The sequence below is a fragment of the Triturus cristatus genome, chromosome 2_2 (genome assembly GCF_964204655.1).
Source record: "Triturus cristatus chromosome 2_2, aTriCri1.1, whole genome shotgun sequence".
Lineage (NCBI taxonomy): Eukaryota > Metazoa > Chordata > Amphibia > Caudata > Salamandridae > Triturus > Triturus cristatus.
Window position 1 is genome coordinate 1,227,020,120 of NC_140582.1, and position 25,073 is coordinate 1,227,045,192.

The 25,073-nt window shown below is 48.5% G+C and overlaps 1 protein-coding gene across 1 annotated transcript in view; it reads left to right on the plus strand.

Annotated features, from left to right (window-relative positions):
• Window positions 1-25,073, plus strand: part of LOC146863455 (dedicator of cytokinesis protein 2-like) — a 2,657,619-nt gene that overhangs the window by 913,999 nt on the left and 1,718,547 nt on the right. The window contains exon 25 of the mRNA XM_085642885.1: window positions 8,624-8,730. Coding sequence (XP_085499011.1) covers window positions 8,624-8,730 — 107 coding nt within the window. The remainder of the gene's footprint in view (window positions 1-8,623; window positions 8,731-25,073) is intronic.

Genomic DNA, 25,073 nt, shown 5'->3' on the forward strand with positions numbered 1-25,073 from the left:
AAAAGAGTGAATAAGAGGTATAGTTCTACCATGGTGCTAAGAGAGTGTATATATGCAGACATTTAAAGCAATATAGTAATCAGGCGTACTCCTGATATGAAATCCCTACCCTACCTGCGTCTAGGGCAGGAGTCTTCAAACTGGGGGAGGGCCCCCCGACGGGGGCCTCAGGTGATCCCAGGGGTGGCTCTGGGGTATGTTCTATAATGGGCCGTCACTAACACCTTTTGTCATTTATATCGTAGCCGGGTGTATGTGTCAAAGGGATGGGACTCCAAATATCTTTCAAAGCTCCAGCTATACACTGCGGATACTATTAATAGATGCAATAGAATAATTGTGGAAACATTCTGAGGGGGCCCGGTGAATTTTTTTTCCCATGGGGGGGGGGGGGGGGAAGCAGCATTAAAATGTTTGAGGACCACTGGTCTAGGATGTGTTTTTGAGTGTGTAGCCAAGAATCCCCATACGGTATGATCCAACCCCATTACCTGGTGGAACAGTATGTAGGACCCCGTCTTGGTCATGAACTGGACACTCCTCACGGAGATGTTAGGGAGCAGCTTGGTGAAGCATCAGCATGCAAGGACCTCTCGATGTCAGCAGAAGTGTCTCCTCTGGCTAACCCTCAGAAATGCTGATTTATTTATAATAAAAAGCATCCTTGTGATGTATGTACAGATTAGCATTGTTATGGGTTTGCAGATAGCCCTATCGCCCCGTGGATGAAAATAGAATGACATTCAGACTGTGTGTGCAAAGGCCCTGTACTCATTGTTCGAGGCATCATGACAATGTTGTGTGAAGCCAGATGTATAAGCAAAGACGTTTCAGAGAGACTAATCCAACATCATGCATGCGAAAATGTGCAAAAGGTTACCATCAATCAATCAATCAATCAATCAGGGGTTTATAAAGCACAATACTCACCTGAGAGGGTCTCAAGGTGACGGGGGAGTGCAGCTCTGGCTCAGTCAAAGTGCCAGGTCTTGAGGTTCTTCCTGAAAGTGTGAAGAGAGGGGGAGCATCTGATGTTGACTGGGAGCTCGATCCAGGTCTTTGCTGAGAGGTAGGAGAAGGCTCTTCTGCCTGCTCCGGTTCTGCGGATTCATGGGGTCTCTGCCAGGGCGAGGTCAGCCGAACAGGAGGTTTCTATTGGGTACGTGGAAGGAGACTCTTTCGTTGAGATATTTGGGTCCGATGTTGTGGAGGGATTTGTAGGCGTGGGTGAGTAGCTTGAAGAATACTCTCTTCTCAATGGGAAGCCAGTGGAGGTCTCGTAAGTGCGGGGTCATGTGCTTGTGTCGTGGGGTTCCGAGGACGAGTCTGGCTGCGGTGTTCTGGATTGTCTGGAGCCTGTGTAGCAGGGTTTTGTTGATTCTGGCGTAGAGGGCGTCACCGTAGTCCAGTCTGCTAGGTGCAAGTGTGTGGGTGATGGTCTTTCTGCTTTCGTGGGGGATCCACTTGAAGGTCTTGCGGAGATTTCGGAGGGAGTTCAAGCAGGTCGAGGTAACGGCATTGATCTGGTGGGTCATGGCGAGGGAGGTGTCTAGAATGATGCCGAGGTTCTGGGTGTGGTCCATTGGGGTGGGTGGGTTTCTGAGGGCAGGGGGCCACCAGGAGCTGTCCCATGCCATGGGGCAGGGACTAAGGATGAGGACCTTGGTCTTTTCCGAGTTCAGTTTTAGGCAGCTGTCGTTCATCCAGGCTGCAACGTCTTCATTCCTTCTTGAAAGCTGAGTCTGGTGTTTTCGGTGTTCTTCATGAGAGAGAGGTGTCGTCGGCGTAGGATACTATGCTGAGCCCATGCTGTCTGATGATGGCGGCTAGAGGGGCCATGTAGATGTTGAAAAGTGTGGGGCTGAGCGAGGATCCTTGGGGTACCCCACAGTTGATCTTTGTAGGTTCGGAGAGGAAGGGAGGGAGTCTGATCCTTTGTGTTCTGCCGGAGAGAAGGGAGTGGATCCAGTCGAGGGCGGTTTCTAGTATTCCGGCATCATGGAGTTTAGCTGCGAGGGTGCAGTGAGACACGGTGTCAATGGCTGCATAGAGGTCTAGTAGGATGAGGGCCGCGGTGTTGCCCTGTTCGAGTAGCATGCGGATGTCAACGGTGGTGGCGAGGAGGGCGTCTCGGTGCTGTGGTTGCTGCGAAAACTGGACTGGGAGGAGTCGAAGACGAAGTTCTCTTCGATGCAGGTGGTCAGCTGGGTGTTGATGAATCTCTCAGTGACTTTGGCTGCAAAGGGAAGGAGAGAGATGGGCCAGTAGATTTTCAGGTCCGTCGTGTCAGCTGAGGGCTTCTTGAGGAGGGGCTTGACTTCGGCCCGCTTCCAGTCATCGGGAAAGATGCCAGATTAGAGGGAGGCGTTGATGGTCTGGATTAGATTGGGAGCTATTGCGGTGGCGGCTCTGTGGTAGATGTGCGGTGCACAGGAGTCAGTGAGGGCTTCTGAGTGGGTGTTCTTCATGGTCTTGGTGGGTCTTCAGTAGTAGGAGGTTTCCAGCTGGTGATGGTCGACTGGTTGTCGGTGGTGGAGAGGGGGGTGGTGTCAGGAGTCTGTTCGGTGAAATTGTCGTAGAAGGCCTTGATTCAGGTGGAGGTAGGAGCTGAGCTTGTTGCAGAAGTCCTGGGAATGAGTGACATCAGTGGCTTCGCTGGGGGGTTTGGTGAACTGCTGTATGACTTTGAAGAGTTCTTTAGTATTACTTGCGTTGGAGTGGATTTTGTTCTTGATAAAGGTCCTCTTCATGGCTCTTATGTACTGGTGTTATTCGTTCATGACGTTCCTGTAGTTGTTCAGGCCTTCAGTGGTTTTCTTGTTCCGCCAGAGTTTCTCGAGGTGTCTGCAGGAGCGCTTGGCTTCTTGGAGGTCGGCGGTGAACCAGGCGGCCTTCAGGGGACATTGATTGACGCGGAGGGGTGCGAGCTATTCAGCGCAGTTGGAGATCCAGCGGTTTAGTTCTTTGGCTGCAGCGTTGGCGTCGGTTGTGGCGGGGGGGGGGTCATGGAAGAGGGTGGTATTGAAGAGTTCCTCTGTGATCTTGCTCCAGTTCCTTCGGGGTGGGTGCGGGGCAAGTTTGGGTGCGATGGTGGAGTTGAAGGCGAAGTGTACACAGTTGTGGTCTGTCCAGAGGGGATGCGTGGTGTGGCTGAAGTGGATGTTAGTCTCTCCTGTGAAGATGGAGTCGAGGGTGTGTCCGGCTCTGTGGGTGGGGGTGGTGACGAGCTGCTTCAGTCCAAGGTTGACAAGTTTGTAATGGAGGGTGGTGGAGTCAGGGTCGTTGCGGTTTTCGAGGTGAAAGTTCAGGTCTCCGAAGAGGATGTAGTCCATGGTGGCGATGGCGTGGGGTGCAACGAGGTCGGTAATGGTGGTGGCGGAAGAGGCACGAGGCCCAGGGGTCTGTAGATGAGGGTCCCGCGTAGCATGGTTCTGGGGCTGGTTTGGATCTGGAAGTGGAGGTGCTCTGTGTTGGAACAGGGTCGCTAAGTGCTGGAGGTGGAGAGTCGAGGGGATCTTTTGTGTGCAATGGGGAGTCCGCCTCCTGGGCGGTGGGGCAGTCCTTTCTTTGGATCTTGTATCCATCAGGGATGGCAGTGGTGATGTCAGAGGCGAAGGTGGCGTTGGTCCATGTTTCCGTAAAGAAAAGCGACGTCTGGTGAGAGGGTGTCGAGCAGGTCCCAGATCTCCGTGGCGTGTCTGTGGAGGGAGCGTACGTTGAGGAGTATGCACGTCAGGGCGTCAGTGGTGCGGGCGTCTGTCGTGTGTTTAGCGGTCATGGGTTGGCTGTTGATGGTGAAGAATTGTCGGCAGTGTCGGCAGGAGAACTGGCCGTGGGTGGTGTTCGGCGTTGATTCGTAGCAGTTGTTATGTCTTATGGGGTTGAGTGTGAGGAGGGCAGCTGAGTCGTAGCGGCGGATGGACGGAGAACGAGGGTCCCTGACGCTGACCGCGGTCGGGTCGCAGACGGGCACTGACAGGCTTGTGTTTGGCGCGCCCGCTGAGCGCGCCACCCATTAAATAGGGAAAGAGGGCGGGAAGCACAGCTGGGAGGCTGGAATGCGGGTAACCGCTGGGGCAGCAGTGGAGGGAAGGGCACAGGGCAGAAAACGTGCTCAAAAAAAGACAGAGAGGAATGGGTTAAAAATAAGAAGACAGAGAGGATGCAGAAAATGGACATAAGGAGACAGAAAACAGAGAAAGGCACAGAGACAGACACGGGCACAAGACAGGAAACCAAAAAGGTGGTACAGAGACAGACCCAGACAACAGCGGCCAGAAGAAGAGCAAGGCTTCCCACTGGGCCACCAGGGATGAGGCGCAGGCAGGAGCCTGCGGGTGGAGGAGGGCCTCGACACCTACCTGAGCAGCAGTAGCGCCTAAAGCAACAGAGCAGCAGTGATGGCACTTAAGAGCGGAGCTGCGGGGGAGAGCAGTTCTCTGGCCAGGTGGTCAGGGGTCTTGCTCATATCATAAAATGTTATTGTGCAGAAAGAGTGCAATGTAAGAACATGTGTATTTTTACATTTGCCTAACCCAAGCACATAACACTGCCTGCCCACAGACATTACCTGGGGTCCACGGTGGGCCAAGAGTACTTCGAGTTTGCTGTGCTCCCTTTTAGCCTTACCAGCACCCCTCAAGTGGTCACCAAAGTGATGGCAGTGGTTGCAGCACATTTACAGAGGTCAAGGCTTCCCCTAACTTGATGATTGGCTGTTGAAGGCCAGCTCACCCCAGGCAGTTATCTTCCACCTCCAAACTACAGCGGACCTCCTGCAGTCACTCTGGTTCACTATAAAAGTGCTGAAGTCACACCTGACTCCCTCTCAGTGGCTCCTTTTCATCTGAGCTGTTCTGGATACAGGGTAGTTGCGTCCCTATCATCCTGAGCGGTGAGTCCAGGATATGCAGGCTATGATACCAATGTTTCTGCCTCAATCGTGGATTTCAGTGTGACTGACTCTGAGGCTGTTGGGCTGCGTGACCTCCTGCATCCTTCTTGTGATAGATGCCCGTTAGCTATGAGAGCTCTGTCGTGGGACCTGAAGTTCCAGTGGGTACAGAATCAGAGGAATCTCTCTGAGATGGTTCAGATCTTGGAGGGATCTGCAAAAGACCTGCAGTGTTGGCTGATGACCACGATTGGATCAGTGGCAGACCCATCTTCCTTCCCCAACAAGAAGTGACGTTAGTGGCAGATGCATCACTCCTGGACTGGGAGATGTGGAGATCAGAGGACTATGGTCTTTAGTGGAGTCCAAGCTTCCCTTCAACTTGCTGTCCGGTTGACATTTAAAGCTTTTCTTCCTTCGATCAGGAGAAGGCTGGTTCAGGTGTTCACAGATAACACCACTGCCATGTGGTACTGCAACACACAGGGTGGGTTGAGGTTGGATGGGGTTGTGGACCTGTTTTCAAGAGGCTGTAGCATCCTACCCAGCAGGGGCACGCACCAATGACTACCCCACACACGGAGGGTAGGTATACATGTCTTTATTCATTAGTGTGTAAGCAAGAACTCCGCGTTCTCAATCTGCATTCACTTTATTACCGTCCAACATCCATGGCACAGATCTACGAAATCCATTGGGAGCCAAAAGAGTTTTGTCATTCTTTATTTACACAACAGTACACTGGTGGGCTCTCTGAAGACCAGGGCAGTCAAACTCAGCCATTGATGGGGGGCAGATTACAAAAGGGATTTTCATCTGTAGGTGGCACGGGGTCTCTTTCAAGAGTAGGAAGAACCTTGGTTGGATCTGTTCACCCATGCCAAGAATGAGCAATGTCAGCAGTTGTGCACGCTGGAGTTTCCAGGGCGGCTCTCACTCACAGATGCTTTTCGTCTCGAGTGAAGCTCCAAGCTCCTGTGTGCCTTTCTGCAAATACCACTTCTGCCTAGTGTTCTCAAGATCAGGAACGACTGGGCCCAAATCACTTAATGTGTCTCCGGATCGGGCACGGTGAGTCTGGTGTTCCCGAACTATTAAGCATGGGCATCAGTCCTCCGGTCAGGCTGCCCCTTTGGGAGAATCTTCTGTCGCAGCAACACGGGAGGGTTCTGCGCCCGAAGCCCACAGCCTCCGCCTTCTTGCCTGGAGATTGAGCAGCAAACGTTGACAGCTTTCTACCTTCCTCCTAAGGTCTGTAATGTTATTCTGGTTGCAGCCAGGCATCCGTCTACTAAGACAGTCTACGCCTGCAGCTGGGACAAATTTGTGGCATGGCGTGCATCCAGGATCATTAGCCCTCTCTCTGCACTCCTTTCCCAAGTTTTGCTAATCTGTCTTTGGCCTAGCATGGCTCTTCTCTGGACACAATTAAGGGATATTCATCAGCCATTTAATCTTTTTTGCAGTTGCTGGACTGACCTTCCTTGTTCAAGTTACCTTTGATGAATAGGTTCCTCAAAGGTCTCCAACATTTGTTTCCTTCTAGACCATTTATCGTGCCCCAATGGGACTTAAATCTGGTCCTCACATTCCTTATGTGCACATCTTTCGATGCGCTGCACAACTGCCCATTACATTTGTTAATCCTCAAGAAGGCTTTCTAAGTGGCCATTACATCAGTCAGTAGGGTAAGTGAAATGTAGGCACTCTGTGCACTCCCCTTATACCACCTTTCACCCAGACAAGCTGGTTCTCAGGACTCGTGCTTCCTTTCTGCCGAAGTTTGTAACACCTTTTCATTGTAGGCCAGGCCATTGCCTTGCCTACCTTCTTTGCGCTGCCTCAACCTTCTAAGGAAGAGGAGAGACTTCACCGTCTGGACCCAAAAAGAGCATTATCTTTTTTACATTGACCAAACTAAAGAGTTCCGAGCGGACAATCAACTCTTTATAGGTTATCTTAGAGCTAAGAAGGAGGAAGCAGAACAGAACTGACCATCTCACAATGGATAGTGCTCTGCATACAGACCTGATACGCACTGGCCAAAAAAGCAAAGCAACCCTCTGAGGAGGGTTTGTGTACTCGCTTCACCAGAGCCGAGGCTACAACCACTGCATTAGCTTACAGAGTCCCTCTCCTGGACATCTGTCAGGCAGGAACGTGAGTGTCCTACATACATTCCCCAAACATTATTGTCTGGACAGTCAGGTGTCCTGTGATGGGCATTTTGCCCTTTTGGTTCTGCAGGACTTGTTAGTCTAATCTGATACAGAATCACCTCCCAGGAGGTATTGCTTGGGTATCTATTCTACAGTATGGAATCTGCAGCTCTATCAGATGAACAAGTTACTTACCTTCGGTAGCACCTTATCTGGTGGAGACTCTGTTGAGAGGCAGATTCCTAACCGACCCTTCCATCCTCCCTGTTCTGTGAACTGATTCCAGTGCGAGGGTCACCCTTTTAAAGGCCTTAGAAATTCACACCAGTTGTCAGTGTTCCTTGTGGTTCTGCGCTCCTTGCGTGGAAAGTCAAAAAAATAAACTGATATCAATGCACTGGGGTGGGGCCTATATAGGGAATGTGCATGTCACATCCAACGTGGCTGACACTGAGCCAAACAACGGCACCTATCATCGGGCAGGGGTACTGCTTGAAAATTTCCAGATCCAGTCTGCCGCTGGGGGGAAATTCTATGGTAAGGAATCTGCGGTTAGGTAGAGTTTCTACCTGATAAGGCATTACCAAAGGTAAGTAACATGTTCATCATTCATATGAATGGGAATGGGCAAGAGATTGATTACTTCTGTGATGGTAGACAAGCTAACCAGTGATTAATTGTCGTAAAAAGTCTCCTTTCTGCTTCCCCCATTATATTTCTTTTGCATAAAATATTTGGCTACATACTTTTACATAAGTTCACGCCATTTGGTATGGGGCTCTGGTTTAGTATCTCTGGTCACAGATACCCACTTACAACGAAAAGTGAGTCACTCTGTACTAATCGTCTTACAAGGCACCGCTTAGATAGATTTGCAGCTCCCTAATAATTGCACCTCACACTCATCAATGATTAAAAACTTCTTCCTTTACTTTCGTATTTTATAATTCACATTTTCAATTATTAAGGTTCATAATATTGTCTATATGGTTATGACATATTTCACCAGATTACTGATTATTTGGAAAATCATCTTTGTTTCTACAACAATGCAAATCAAGCCATTAGGGCTTTCTTCAGCGAACAAGCTATTGATTAATCATAAGGTAGCACGCGAGCTCATGGGCATATTGATTAATCATAAGATAACGCGCGAGCTCATGGGCATATTGATTAATCATAAGGTAGCACGTGAGCTCATGGGCATATTGATTAATCATAAGGTAGCACGCGAGCTCATGGGCACTCCTGTGGTGGTGAATGAATGAGTTAAGATTTGCACAGATTTCGCAGTTACAAACATGCGACTCTGTGCCGACTGGGTTTGCAAGCTTCCTCCTTGACACTTTGGGGTAACAGCAGACGCAGATCACAAAGCTGAAACTAGACCTGTTGGGACACGACTCAAGGAGGTACCAGGTCTATCTTGTATTCTAGACTGACTTGAACGGTATTGGGCATTTGGGATGCTGGCCAGCTGGGGGATCTTCCCCCATGGGTTTCTTTGAAATAGTGTGAATGGTGGACCTCGATTTGTCTACCCATAATGCTCTCCTCGTTCCTCTTCTAGTAAGCTGCTGCGGGAGTTCATTGGAAACCTACCACCGCAGCGCCTCCTGAAGCAAAAGCTGCACTCTATGATCGCCATTGTGGACACAAAGTTCTTCAAGATCCACGGTAAGCGCGTGGGGTGGGAGGGTGTGTAACTCATGGACCTCCGCAGAGATGTGCCTTACGCAAAGACAGGGTACATTCATCAATTACACTGGATGCAACTTCAGTTCATGAAGGTGGCCACAGATGGACACAAAACCCCAGATTCAGACCTAAAGTGATGGCCCACCGTGCCCTCTTTCATTAATCTCCATCCAGAACCCTTCAATCCCATCAAATGTAAACATTACACAAAGTGATATCTAAGAATCGAAATCCTAAGGCCTCTGTGACGCGTTCTGTAATAGAGATGCGCCCGATCAATGAAGATACGCGGCAGATCCTAATTTGAGGCTTGTGATACATCACGCCAATTATCTAACTGCAGTGCGAAAATGCGCATTTGTTGCTTACTGTAGGAGAGTAGAATCTGCTTCACATGGGTACCCCCACCATTTGCTGGTGTTTCACTGTTTTTCGATCTTAGTCTGGCGTTGGCCTGCTAATCAGGACCCCCGCCTAGCTGCTTCCTCTCTAAAATGGTTTCCATGTACATTAGCTACATATCTAATTGGATTCTGGAGTGCCTTATAAGCCCCTAGTATATGGTTTACTATGTACCTATGGCATAGGTACCTTAGAGGCCTACCAGGGGCTGAAGCATGTGTTATTCCACCCCGGGGAAGCACTCCAAAATGGCACCACATGTCTGCTACTTCAGCCTGGGTAAGGTTTTGCTTGCACCCCTTACAGTGGTATAGCCTACCTATATCACTACCATTGCACACACATATAAAACCTATAAGTCACTCCTATTGCAGGCCTTAACAATGCTGAAGGCAGAGTGCTTGGTTTTTATGTGAGAGGGTGCCCCTGCATGAGCAGAGCCCCTCTGCAGCGTTCGGAGTACCTCCTCTGATGCTGTTTGTGGTGCAGCCTTACCATATACTCTTAAGTGCATTATAACCTCGCGGTAAATGCTAACTTTGGACTGGCTGCACGGAAACATGTCGTGTTTGGTGTCAAACGCTTTGGAATACTACCCCCCCCCCCTGCCAGTTCTGGCAGCGGGGGTAGCATTCCACCCTTCTAGAGGGAGAGACATGTTCGCACTGGTCTAACCCGGTAGGACTTTCTACAGCCCTGGCATCACAAAACGGATGCCTCTGCCACAGACACGGGTCTGGCCTCCTGCTGCTGACCGAAACTCCGGCAGGGGAGGCCTGGACAATAAGTTTCCTGTCCCAGGGAGGTGTAACCAGACCTAGACAGGGAGATGTGTATTTGGGCTGGGCGGGAGCACTCTCTGGTGCTTTGAAATCCTGCACTGGGGGCACACTTGGTGTCCCTGTGCATAGTCCAGTTCAAACCAGTTGCAGGGGCTACCTGCCCCTGCTCTGGCGCGAAACTGGACAAAGGAAATGGGTGTAACCACCCCTCTTTCCAAACCCTCCCATAGGTGGGTCCCTAGAGTATGTCCAACCCCCTAAACTTAGTATAAGTATGGGAACCCAGTCCTTGTGACTTTGGATTACCCTGGACGAACCTCTGCAACATATATCCTGGACCTTTGACTTTCTATTTCGACTAGAAGACTGAAGAAATCTCCCTTGGGGTCAAGGAGTGACTCCCCTGCTTGGCAGGCACCAAAGAAGCAACTGTCTGGTCTGCAATTCCGAAGTTCCCGTTGGACGCCGTAGTCTCTGCATCACCAGAGGTGGATTTCCTAACTTCCCCGAGGCTACCCTGAGTCCACAGCAAAGCTATTGTGGGTGACGAGGAACCGTGACCCCTGGACTATTGCTGGTACATCGACTTCCTGTTTATCCTTGAAGTTCTGCTTTGGATTCCGAGAAGCCCCAGCCTTGAGCACTAACCGCACTGAAGATCTCTGGCCTCCACTCAACTAGTGACCCGTGGGCCAGTTTCCAGGGCGACCGCTTGAGGCTAATTTGCGATCGCTGCCTGTTGGCTAGTGGTTCCCCACGAAGGCAACTCCTCTGCTGCTTGGGCTTTCCTGGTTGCTCCAGACGTGCCCCGACTTACCCTCGCTGGGTGAGTCCCTCAGACCTTGCTGGTCTGCACCAACGTCCTTCTTCTCTTTCCACGAGACTTGCGGTTGCCAAGGCTTGTTGGGTCCATTCTGGTCGCCGACACCGCAGCACTCGACAGACTTCGTGGGACATCTCGAATCGGGCTCGTGGACTTCGTCGATGCCTCGTGGACCTTGTGGTTGAAGAGTCAAGACACCCGTCAACTCACCTGAAGCACCCGACATCTGTGCGCATTGGTCCATCGTGCCCCTGGTCACTGGCAAGTGACCCAGACTCTGTCCCCTCCGCTTTCAGGTTCCTTCCATCCTAGATCTAGGCTTGGATCGCTCCGGACACTTCTCCTCTTCATGGCAGCAGCACTTCTTTGCCAGCTTCCACTGAAATGGATGACGCGACCCGACACCAAAAGACACCTATGCACCCGGCTTCCCTGGGTGAGGTAACATGAGTACTCCGGTGCTCCCGTGGCTGCTAGCCCTAGAACTGCCTAAGTCCAAAAGGGTTTGGTCCTGACTCGATTCTAAGTGTCCCTAATCTTTACATTTCCAACCGCGACATTGCCTATAGAAGCTAACGGGAACCCACGGTTGTGTTTACACACTGCACACGGTCCCCGTGGGTCCCCTGTGTCACTACCTTGGGTGGTTCCTTGGGGTCCCAGTGATTCTACAGGCTCTAGGCCTTGTGTCTAGTTCAGTCGTGGTTCTTATACCACTTTTTGAGTATATGGTTTGGTACGCCCCTAGGGCCCAAACGTGTATTTGTGCTAATATTGTTGATAACTAACTTGTAACCTAAGTACTTTGAACTCCAGTCTCATAAAGAGACTAGAGGGGTGTGTTTATTCTTAAATACATATATTTTAAATATATACCTGGTGTGTTTGTCCTTTCATTTGGTCATTCAAGAGATTATAGACTGGTAAAACAAGGTACTTGACATTCCTTCAACACTTAGCCTGAAGGCTGCTCTCCATAGCTACCACTAGGATAGCTTTCAGTAAAGGTTGTCTTTATCAATCACCATAAGGGGTTGTTTGGACTGATACAAGGTGCCCACTAGAAGTAGTGGACAGCATATATCAGGCCACCTTCTCACACTTACCGCACCAGAATACGTATGTTTTGATGTTCAGGTTGCCTTCTTCACTTGATATTTTTCAGCTGCTTTGCCTCTGGAGGGTGGGTTGGCTGATCTGGCATTTGTTTTTCGAAGACACAAAATTCCGTCACCCGTGCTAAAAGGGGCTACTATGGGAGCCGTAATTGAATGCGGCACGCGTAATCAAGGTCCGAATAGTCTATTATGGACAGAAATGTAAATAAGAATTAGGAAGCTTAGCGATACCATGTGTTTACAAAGCACCTAGTAGATACGTCAGTGGGCGTGGCCATAACAGGCCAAACAGGAAATGCTCGTATCTATGCTTAGACAATGGGCTTGATTTAGAAGTCAGCGGAGGGCATTACTCCATCATAAACATGACGGATATCTCATCCGCCATTTTACTATCCCATTATATCCTATTGAGATCGTTATATGGCGGACGATATATCCATCACGTTTGTGATCAGTATTCCATCTGCCGAGATCTAAACAAGGCCCAAAGTTTAAAACTTTTCCCACTTTATATTTGAACTGTACATTATGGCAAATATGGAAAATTAGACATGTTGTAAGAAAAGAAAACTTTTCTCATATGTTGTGTCTACATCAGGGAGGCAGAAATGTTGTCTCAAAATCTGTTCTCCCTTTTTCAGTCTAATAATCCGTGGTTGGTTGCCTGGCCATGCCCGTGTACAACTCGTCTTGGGGCTCCCCCCCCCCCCCTATATAAAGTAGTGAAAGTGAAACTTTACATTACGCCAGGGCTGCTTTCCAGTACAAATCACGATTCATCGATCTGCAGATGATACACAAATGTACGTGAAAGGCTTCACTGCTGCAGACACCCAATGCCTCAAACGCGCCTGCACGTCACCCAGTCCTGGAGGTCCAGCACCTGCCTGAAAGAAAGGGGTGTGTGTGTGTGTTTGTGTGTGCATGCGTTTGTGTGTGGGACCAGCTCACCAGTCTGTCAGTCTCCTCTCTCTTTCAGGATTAGAGGGGCCACATGGAGGAGCCGTCACTGAAATAAACATTGTTCTCTGAGTAGTGGCCCCTCTCATCACCAGGCCGATCAGTACTTCCGTCATCCCAACCATAAACTCGAAAACTGCATTACCACAGCTCTTTCAAAAAAAAAAAAAACCTTACTTAGACCCAGACAGTCTCTCCAAACTTTTCCCAGTGTATGGCCTGCTCTGTGTGTCCTGAGCCTGTTGCCACCAGGTAGTCTGTGTTCATATAAGATCTTTGGTGGCTTGAGTCTGACTTCTGGACTGTGGGAGGGACGGACCCGTCACATCGGGGAGGAGATCCTGGCATCTCTGAATCAAAGCCACCGCGTGCCGTGCACGCTTCGGAGCTATTGAGTAATCTCTTGATGCCATCACCCACAATGTGTTGCCTCGGTACCTGTCTGGACACACCAGAGCTGGAGGAACACACTCCACTGGAAACCAATCCAATCTCACAACCTTTGTTTGTTGAACCACCTCTCTGACCTGTGGAGTGCTGACATCTGCACTCACTCCCCGGGGCTGTGGGTCAGAATATCACATACAGAAACACCGTCTAACAAAAACAGTGTGTGCTAATTGTCATGTACAAACACATTTTGACATTGAGTTCAGATTTTCTATTAGGATCTGCAAGAGAGTGATATTTCTGTAGACAATATTTAGAACATGATATTTCTGTCAGATAATATCCTGGCAAAGGAGGTGCTCCACGTAGAGCCTGGTATCCGTCCCCAGGATACACAGCGCCCGTTCCCTACGGTTTCATGGAACCCACACCTGCAACCTTCGACCTTTGACTCTCAGGAAGGTGTCCGACGTAACCGTTTTCAGGAAAATGCTTAAAATCTGGGTTTTCCGTAACTAACTCCTGGTCTCCGCCCCTTGGGGCAGCAGTACCGGGACACTCTTTCTGAGTAGCTGTGTGCTCTATAAATGCTCTTTCATTCATTCATCCACGCCTGAGATTCTGCGTCTGGGCCAGTTTGCCTCCAGCATCACGCTTAGTTTGAAGACTGCCTTGGAGTCACCACCTTAGCCTTCAGCCACAGCCATGTTTGTCTCTGAACTTTCATTTCTCTGTCAAGGTCAGGGCACACTCAAAAGACTCTTCCATCCCTTGCATTTTTACGGGGTATCTTGACCCCAGTGGCTTTCCCGCTGTTGTGTCCTACTTTAGTGTCGTGTGTCTCGTGGTTTCGAGTGTTCCTAAGGTGAGTGTGTGTGCGTGAATGGAATGTCATAGTCTCTGTGACATTCGGGTTCGGGGAGTTGCTGTTAGTCTGGATGAGGATGTAGAGGTGTTTCCTGGCGCTCACCTGTTTCATATTATTGTTCTTAATAAAGAGCTAGTGACTTACTACGAAGCGTACCGACCATCACTTCAATTGGCGACGATGGGGATTGGAGCAGCGGCGTGCGAAGGTTTTTAAAAAAAAAAAAAAGAAAACGGAAGAAATCGATACATTTCTGAGCCTTCTTCTCAAGTATTGGCCATCGGGACGGACGACGGTGGACGGGAACAAGGAAAAAAAAAAAAAGCAGGAAAAGGAACTTGTGTCTCACTTGTCTGTCCAGAAGAGTCGTGGACGGTTGGAGGGTCCGCGCTGTTGGCGAGATACAAATCGCTGGGAGATTCCGGAACGGTACGCGCGAAGCACTCCTGACGTAAGAGGAACATCGGGACACGTCAGGAGCATGCGCAGTGTTTAGGAATACTTCTACGCGGCCACGCAAGGTCACGTTGCGTGACCCAACGTAGCGGCCATTTTGGTTTATTCAATTTCAGCGTGGTTACCTAGCAACACGTTCGTACGGCGAATAAAAGCAATCACAAGGTGTTTGAAGTTGCGGAGCGCTGCGGAAACAGGTGAGATTGCCGGGAGAATACCCCAAATAAAGAATTTAGCACCGGAACTTAAGTTGTTGTTGTAAAAAAAAAACAAAAAAAAAAAAGAAGATAGATTGAAAATGGATGAAGGGGATAACGAAGGGAATTCCACAAATATAGAGATGGCACATCAGAATTATTCAATAAGTAACCCACACACCTTTTGGGCAACAGGAGCAGAACCATGTATCAAGTGGTTAGAGTGGAAAGAATATTTTATTAACTATATCTCGGCTGTGGATGAAGCGGGGAAAATGAAACCAGAGCAGAAAAAGAGAATACTTTTACATTCTTTAGGACCTATGGGGCTGAAAACTTATTCAAGAATGTCCAAAGTGTCAGATGCAAATTTGAATACTTTTGAGAACGCAATTAAAGATATGGACAAGTACTTTGCCCCGAAGGTATGCATAGGTGTAATTAGGCACAGATTTTTCCAGAGGAAGCAAGCCAAAAATGAGGCTGTTGATGACTGGTTAGATGATTTGAAGAAATTGGCGATAGATTGCAAGTTTGGCGATCTACATGATGACTTAATTAGAGATCATTTGGTCATGCATAATAACAATTCGCCTCTACAAGATCGCTTATGGGTGAATGGTGATGCACCACTGGAAGATGTACTGGCCATAATGAGGAAGTCAGAAATGTCTGGGAGATGTGCGACAGTGGTTAAGGCAGCAGAGACTGATCCGGAAAAGGCGACAGAGGGAGTATTTAAAATTCAAAGTAAAGCTAAACCAAATTTTCAACGTACGCAAGGGAGATGGACAAGTCAACCCATGAGGAGCCAGGCGAGAGATTTTAAGGCTGAGGAGAGAAGATGCTATCGTTGCGACAGCAAAGAACATTTAGCTTTTAGCAAAATGTGCCCGGCCTTGAAGAAAAAGTGTGGTATTTGTGGGTTGTTAGGCCATTTTAGCAAAATGTGTCGTAGGCGCAGCAATGTAAAGTACATATGGAATGATGAGGAGGAAGATGGTGTAGACGAGGAAGAATGTGTGAAGAGCGTGAGGGGAAGCTTCATGTTGAACATAGAGGATAATTCTATGGAGGGGAAACCTATTTGCGAGCTATCCTTGGGTGGAGTTAAAGTGATGGTGTATGCGGATTCAGGATCACCATACACAATTATAAATGAAGAAATTTGGAAAGAAAAATTTGTAGGAAAAATTGGGAACCATTTAAACAAATCAGATGTAAATCCTGTGAGTTACACTGGTGAAAAAATTGACATGTTAGGTTTCAGATGGTTGACATTCCTATTTAAAGGGAGATCCACAAGAGGGAAATTGTACATAGCTAAGAGGGGACCGTCAGTGTTGGGATGGTTCGATCAAAAGGATCTGCATGTAATTCTTGATCCGAATAGTGTGGAAAAAGTGCTGATAATGGATGAGTGCAGTAAGATGAGTGAAATGTTGTGCAAGAAATTTCCTAGGGTGTTTGGGAAAGTGTTAGGGGAGCTCAGAGGGTTTGAGCACAAAATAATACTAAGAAAGGATGCACAACCTAAAGTTCACAAAGCAAGACCCATTCCGATATTGATTAGGGATGAGGTAAAGAGTGAAATACAGAATTTGTTAAGCAAAGGAGTTATTGAAGAAGTGGAGACATCAGCGTGGATTTCTCCGGTTGTCGTGGCCCGCAAGCCTAACGGAAAAATCCGGCTTTGCATAGACTTGCGCCATTTAAACAATAACATTGTCATTGAAAAGTTTCCTTTACCCAAAATCAATGAGATGGTTTCATCTTTGAGAGGGGCTACGTGGTTTTCTACCATTGACCTGTCTGCGGCTTACCATCAGGTTGTGTTGGAAGCAGATTCAAGGAACCTCACAGCTTTTATTACGCCGTTTGGGTGCTTTCAATTCACACGAATGCCTTTTGGGCTGGCATCTGCTGCAGCAGTTTTTCAGAGACTAATGCACAGATTGTTTGGTGATGTGGATGGAGTTCGTTTTTTTCAAGACGACATTTTGGTAGCAGGGAAAGACAAACTGGAGCATGATAAAAAATTGGTTCAAGTTTTGGAAACTTTACAGTCAGTGGGGTTAACTGTTGAGCTAACTAAATGTAAATTTGGTCAGAGGAGTGTCTCGTATCTGGGGCACATTATAAGTGAGGAAGGGGTAAGACCTAAACCAACATTGGTCGAAAACATCATTAGGTCACCAGCTCCTGTGTCTAAGGAAGAGATAAGGTCATTTTTGGGTATGGCTGAATATTGTGCGAAATTCATAAAGAATTTTGCATCGAAAGTGTACAATATTCGTTTACTTTTAAAGAAAAATGCAAAATTTGATTGGAATAAGGAGTGTGAAAGAGAATTTAGGGAAGTCAAGGTGGATCTTCAAGCAGTGAATGCTCTTGCTAGTTTTGATCCGAATTTAGATTGTTTTTTGACTACGGACGCTAGTGATAAAGGGCTTGGTGCTGTGTTGTCACAAAAAGGGAAGGACGGAAGAGAGGAGATTATCTTATTTGCTTCTAGAGCATTGTCACCTGCAGAAAGTAAATATCCGATTATAGAAAGAGAGGCATTGGCGTGTGCATGGGCACTTGAACATTTTCGTGCCTTTGTGTGGGGGAAACCTGTGGTGATTCGTACGGATCACCGACCTTTGGTTCGTATTTTATCTAGTGAGGGTACTGCAGTTGCTTCGGCTAGATTGGCCAGAATTTCAATGAGGATGAAGGAGTTCATTTATAGGATGGTGCATGTTCCGGGCAAAGATAATGTAGTGGCGGATTGCCTATCAAGATTGCCCACTCCGTTGGAGGAGTGTGTGGATGACCCTTGGGGGAACTGTAGTATAGCTTTAGTACATGATTCTGGTGCAGCTGCTATCAGTAAAGGTGAATGGTTAGAGGAACAGTCTAAGGACGAGGTGTTGGAGAGAGTTGTGGAGTACGTTTCTAAAGGGTGGCCGAGGAAGGCGAGTATTTCAGGGGGTTTGCAATCTTATTGGGAGGTACGGATGGAATTGGTTCTAGATAGAGATCTGTTATTAAGAGGTGATAGAATAATTCCTCCAAAGACATTGCGTGGAAGGATTTTACAATTATGCCATGAGGGGCATTTTGGAATTGTCAGAACGAAGTTGATTGTGAAGGGGATGTTCTGGTGGCCAGGAATTGACAAGGAGATTGAAAGTTTTGTGAAGACTTGTTCGGTTTGTTGCTCGGCGGACAAGTCTTTGAAAACTTTAAGACCCACTATGAGTGAAGGTTTAATTCCGAGTTTGCCATGGGATACTATTGCGGTGGACATTTTTGGACCGGTTGGTGAGTTAAAAGAGTATGGGTTGGTGGCTATAGATTTGTTTACCAAATGGCCAGTTGTAGAAATAGTAGAGAAGGCAGATACTCAGTCCGTTTTAAGGTTTTTGGATAATATCTTTGTGATGGAAGGCTTACCGGGTTGCATTCTTACGGACAACGGGGTGCAATTTCTTTCTAATATGGCTAAAGAATACTTTAAAAGGTGTGGGATTAAACATAAAACTTCGGCGCTGTACAATCCGAGTGGGAATGGCACGGTGGAACGTTTTAATAGGGTGATTAAAGGGGTCATCCAGGCGTCAATGAACAAAAATCTGGATTGGAGGATACAAGTGCAAAAAGCGGTGTGGTCATACAGAATTACTTCTCAAATTCAAACTGGGTTGCCTCCTTTTGTTATGATGAGGGGTAGAATGCCAAGGAGTAAGTATAATCCAAAGTGGTTAGTACAAAGTGGAGTACATCATTGGTCTCCTAATGAGGTACGAGGTAAATTGGAAGAAGTACATGCAAAAACTAAGGTTTATTATGATAGGGTCCATGGTGCCAAGGAGGTGGATATTGAGGTTGGCGATTGGGTACGGGTCAGGAAACCGTTCAAAGTTGTTAAAGGAGAGAGTAAATTTGAGTCACCTCGGCAAGTTATGGAGGTTTTGAGGAATTCGGTTAGGTTAAGTGATGGGAAGGTGTGGAATCTGAAAGACATTGCTGTGGTTGGTGGTCAGGATGGTGGTAACTTTGTGGAGGATCCGAGGGAAGATTTCGAATGGGTGGAGGATTATTTTGAGAATAGTAACCTACGGTCACAGTTAGGTGTGGAAGATGTATGGGAACATGAGGTGGTTCAGGAGGATGAATTATGTCAGGGGGGTGCCAAGGACACTTCTTCTGTTACAGAGGGGGAAGGGTCTATGTCGTGTCAGCCAAGCATGGTACCTTCACAGGAAAATGTCACATTACCTTTACAGGGGGATGTTGTTTCTGGTGATGGTGGCATGGGGGTAGGAAAAAGGAAAAAGATTTTGCCTAGTTGGCTTAAGGAGTATATCGTGTAGTACTGTTGTTTTGGTTTGGTGTTCTTTCTGTGTTTGGGGATATAAGCTGTTTTTTTTATTGTGTTTGTGTTTTGGTTTGTTGGTTGTTTGTTGTTGTGTTAAGGGGGGGGATGTGTTGTGTCCTACTTTAGTGTCGTGTGTCTCGTGGTTTCGAGTGTTCCTAAGGTGAGTGTGTGTGCGTGAATGGAATGTCATAGTCTCTGTGACATTCGGGTTCGGGGAGTTGCTGTTAGTCTGGATGAGGATGTAGAGGTGTTTCCTGGCGCTCACCTGTTTCATATTATTGTTCTTAATAAAGAGCTAGTGACTTACTACGAAGCGTACCGACCATCACTTCACCCGCCCTGGATATCACTCCTTCTCAGTGCGGCAGACTTGCTTTTGTAGTGTCTTAAGGTGAGCAACCTGCCAAGTACTTAGAGTCACACCCCCTGCCTCGCTAACACTAGGACGATCAGATCACATTGTGTTACCACTGCTACCACAAGTGTTACCTCTAATACCAAATGGGCTCAACCTACCTACCCAAGACCTTCCAGAAGTACCAGCTGACCTAACGTCTAAGACGGACATCGCTGATCCTGCTTGCCAGCCAGCCTGCGCAATTCAAGTAGATCGGAGAGGCATCTCTTGACCATCAAGTCCCTTGTCTGTGTCTCCGGGCCTAGTGAAGCTGGACCTATCAGCATGCGGAGCGAGGGCCAGCGCGTGCTGTCTGATGTCACGCAATGTGTCTCTGGGCCTAGTGAAGCTGGACCTATCAGCATGCGGAGCGAGGGCCAGCGCGTGCTGTCTGATGTCACGCAATGTGTCTCTGGGCCTAGTGAAGCTGGACCTATCAGCATGCGGAGCGAGGGCCAGCGCGTGCTGTCTGGTGTCACGCACGAGTGCGCAGGTCTGCTCTCGAGATGGGAACACATGTCTGTGTCGGAGGCCGAGGCACGCGCTCAATCACAGGAAATAATCATGTGTTTAAATGTTTGAGGCCACTCGGGCCAGAGAATGCACCGAGGCCAGCTGGAGAAATGCATGCGGCTGAAGGGGAGTCACAGCAGCAGCGTAAGTTCTCCCCACATCTACCGTACAGAATAAACTCTCTCTGCAGAAACATTAACAGAGCATGCCCATTTGTAAAGCGCACGTTCACCCAGAAGGGTATCTTGACACTGAACAACAGATGTTTATTGTTACCCAACCCAATGGTACTCCTTTTATTGACCTTAGAAGGATGAAAGGCTGAGTGGACCTGCCGGGATTTGAACCTGTGACTAAGAGGTCAAACACGGGCCCCAATGAGTGGATGCATTAGTCCACTAAGCCACCAGCCCCGGCATGTACATTGGGAGTACAGGTAGTCCGAATCCTCCGAAAGTATGCAACAATCTAGGGCAACTTTTTCAAATGTCTGCACAGGAAAACAGGTCGAGTCTGTAGTGAACACCAGAGAAACCTACAGAAACGACCTGAACATATTTAGCCAGGTTTTTTTTAATTTACTGATAAAAATATCAGATAACCTGCACCCGGCTGTCCCTCTCCTCCCTAGGTCATTCTAAAGCACATGCAATATGTACTATACGCCCTCGCTGGCATGTCTGCCATCCTAACCCCCAGCGCTGCTGTGTAGCTCATGCCTTGGCCCCTCTTGCTCACTCAATTTCCAGGACAAGCTGGATGGTGCTCTCCATGTGACTGGAAGAGCAGAGGGGAGTGAGTGATCAAGAATAAGTGATACAGATGAAGGGAGGTCCCACTGCAAACCCTAGAACACCTCACAAGGGGACCTGACATCCTCCCCTTTCTGATGGAGACGTCTAGCTGCAGATCCTCACCCTTTGAATATTCTCCAGGCATCAGACTGGATCTGCAAACCCTAGAACACATCACAAGGGGACCGGACATCCTCCCCTTTCGGATGGAGACGTCTAGCTGCAGATTCCTCACCCTTTGAATATTCTCCAGGCATCAGACTGGATCTGCAAACCCTAGAACACCTCACAAGGGGACTGGACATCCTCCCCTTTTCGGATGGAGACGTCTAGCTGCAGATTCCTCACCCTTTGAATATTCTCCAGGCGTCAGACTGGATCTGCAAACCCTAGAACACATCACAAGGGGACCTGACATCCTCCCCTTTCGGATGGAGACGTCTAGCTGCAGATTCTTCACCCTTTGAATATTCTCCAGGCATCAGACTGGATCTGCAAACCCTAGAACACATCACAAGGGGACCTGACATCCTCCCCTTTCGGATGGAGACGTCTAGCTGCAGATTCCTCACCCTTTGAATATTCTCCAGGCATCAGACTGGATCTGCAAACCCTAGAACACATCACAAGGGGACCTGACATCCTCCCCTTTCGGATGGAGACGTCTAGCTGCAGATTCTTCACCCTTTGAATATTCTCCAGGCATCAGACTGGATCTGCAAACCCTAGAACACCTCACAAGGGGACCGGACATCCTCCCCTTTCGGATGGAGACGTCTAGCTGCAGATTCCTCACCCTTTGAATATTCTCCAGGCATCAGACTGGATCTGCAAACCCTAGAACACATCACAAGGGGACCGGACATCCTCCCCTTTCGGATGGAGACGTCTAGCTGCAGATTCCTCACCCTTTGAATATTCTCCAGGCATCAGACTGGATCTGCAAACCCTAGAACACCTCACAAGGGGACCGGACATCCTCCCCTTTCTGATGGAGACGTCTAGCTGCAGATTCCTCACCCTTTGAATATTCTCCAGGCTTCAGACTGGATCTGGGAACTTTTTTCGTAGTACCTCAAGCGCCTGGGCGGGGCCTGCCGCCTCGATCATGCTCTCAAACTTTGACTGAATATGGAGCCAATTTCGCAGCTGGTTCTGGCACAACCTTTGGCCTTCAGCATGTCATGCCAGCTTTAAGACTTCTGTGCAGATATGCTCCAGCACTTCGGATCCCTACTGACTCCCTCTGGGTGCCTTCGAGCCCCAAAGAGCCGAGATATAGAAAAAGACAAGGGTTCCAGTGGATAATACGAAAATAATAAACCCAATAATTCAGCACAATCGCAATAAATATGTAAGGACTATAATATCAGGGGGCAAAAGGAATTCTCTACACAGTATACTCAGAATGATTTTTTATAGAAAAACAACAATTAGTATATACACTTCTTTAAATCAAAAGCGCAAAACTTGTGCATAGTGTCCCCAAGTGAAACATGGAACCATAAAGTGACTATACATTGTGAAACAAACACATTTCTTAGTACAGGGTTTCCATTATTTTGTGTAGAATGGCCACTTGAGTACAGTTTAACACCGGTCCACATATACAATGATGCAGACTGGATAATGGTCCGTCCTATGTACTGGTCGACGGCGTTTCAACCCTTCTGCGAATGTAGGGTCTCTTCAGGACTATCAATGTAGGGACATCTGGGTTGTAAAGGGGAGCTAATCTTAGTGATGCTGTGGTGCTTTAGTGAAAGTGAAAAAAGAGAAGAAAAGGACTCACGTGAGGACCCAGCCAGGTTCCTCACGAGATGGAGCACTGGCTTATCGATGATATATAGGAGTTGTTGCTATTGCTGTAATGCTCAATCTTCCATTTACCAACTCCACTCAATGTAGCCACGTATTCCTAATTAGTGGAATCTCAGTGGGATAGTCAGTGTGATGCGGGCGGACAGATCTCCACGTGTACCGCTTGTACTTCCTGGATCCGAGTACGTTCCTGGTGCAACGAGCCGAGAGGCCGTCCAGCTGGGAGACCGCCAGCAGGTTTGCCCTCGGCGCCAGCTGCTCCCTCTAAGCAAACCTTGCTCTGGCTCCTGTTCTGAAGCCTCCCCCATTGCCTAAAACCACACCAGACCTGGGTACATCACTGGCGATTACGACCTCACTGCCTGAAGAGGTGGGCCTAATTATCTTCTCTGATGCTGATTCGATGCCTGTCCGAATTCAACCAACATCATGCCTGATTCCAACCAATACACCCATTCCTGCACCCGACTTACTACAGGGCAGGCAACATTCTTTGTTCTCCCTTTTTGGGACTGATGAGACAATGATTATGGCCCCGGTGATGGATTTGCTCAGCCTTATCAGGAACACAACTGGCAGGAGGACTTGCAGGAGGCCTGTAAGCTAGACACCTCCCATGAGACAGTTGTTTTCTCTCCTCCCAGCCAAGCCATAGATCAATCTGCCTCCTGTGTCATGGTCATGCGTAGGGTGGCCAAAGTCCTTGATCCCCAGCTTCCCACCCTCGAGGTGAATCTAATGTTCTTACTGAGGTCCGGACTTCCTCTGAGCCCCTCCTGCCTTTCAGTAAGGCTCCCATTTGGGTAGCTGGGCCAGGTATTGCTCAAGTCCAACACTCAATCGACAGATCACCAAGTGTCCCGTCGCCCTCCTATCAGCACTGCTTCCCTGTCACATACCCTTCACCAGAATTTTTTGTGGTGTAAGCTTCCACAAGTCATTCCAGTCTGAACACTTTTCCTACCACTCCCCCTGATAAGGAGTCGAAGAGAGTGGAAACATTTGTAAAATCCTTTTCATCCTCAATTTTGACTCTGTGCTCTGTTAGAACCTGTTTGTTGGGACTCGTTACACTCACGCCCTTTGGGATTCGGTGGCACACGTCCTCCCTGGTGTGCTGGAGGTCCTTCGCCCTTTACGGTCTCAGTCGATTCAAGATTGTCATGATGAGGTCAAGTTTATAATTCGTTATGGCTTGGTCACCATCGACTCCTTCGGGCAGGCCATAGCGACCAGCATAAGCATTCACCATCACGTGTTGCTGCGCTCAGCTGGATTCTCTGGCAATGTGCAGTCTCTCCTAATAGACATGTCCTTTGTTGGGACTCACCTCTTTATCTGGACAAGGCTGACTCTGCCCTCAAATGTTTCAAAGAGAGTAGGGCCACCGCTCGCTCTCTGGACCTCTCCGTCCCGCCAACCCCAATGTTTCCATCGCTCCTCACGTGACATTGGCAGAGGCATCCCTTACTGTAAGCCTATCCAGCCCAACAAGGAACCCAGAAGTTTGTCAGGAGAGAAGCCGAGGTACCCACTGCCCGAGTGGCCAAGGTCAGCGTGCAGCCCAGTCCACTGCCCCACCCTCGTGCCCCCCACAGCCCTAACTGCCAAACCTCTTTCGTGCACTGTCAAAGGGCACATCCATCCAGTGAGAGGTAGAATGAATGAATGAATGAAAATACATTTGTACAGCGCGATTGCTGCCCTGAGGCGTCCAAGCGCTAGGGAACCAGAAGGGTGTAATGAGACTATCAGAGACTAGGAGGAAGATGGGGGAGCTGAGATGATTACGGGGATTTGAATAGATGGGTTTTTAATTGCTTGCGGAAAGAAGCAAGGTTCGGGTTAGATCTCAGGGGAGGGGGGAGGGTGTTCCAGATTTTTGAGGCGTTGAGGGTGAACATTCTTCCACCTGCTCTAGATCTCTTGATTCTGGGGATTGTTGCCATAAAGGCCTGGCTGGAACGTAGTTCACGGCCCGGGTGGTATTGGCTGACTAGGCTACGCAAGAGTTTTGGACCCGAGTCCCAAAAGGCCTGATGGGCAATGCACATTGCCTTAAAGGTCACTCTTTTTCGCACTGGTAGCCAATGAAGGCTGGTCAGTGCCTCTCTAACTGAGGTTCTTCGTGGGATTTGCAGTAAGGTGCAACCACTGGATCTCAGATGCTCCCCTTCATCAGAGTCATTCTGGGCACGGGTTCGGGTTTGTGCCTTTCCCCCAAGATAGAGAGCCCAGGACATTCGTTCTATGATCTGGATCTTTCCGCTTTGGTCCGGGATTTCAGTGAAGTGAACTCCGAGGCTGCTGGACTGATGGCCTCCTTCATCCTCCTAGTCAAGCGCCAGGTGGCATATGAAGGCTCTGCAGTGGAATCTCAAGTGCTGATGGGCCCAACATGAAGGAAACCTCTCCTACCCTGTCCAGATTTT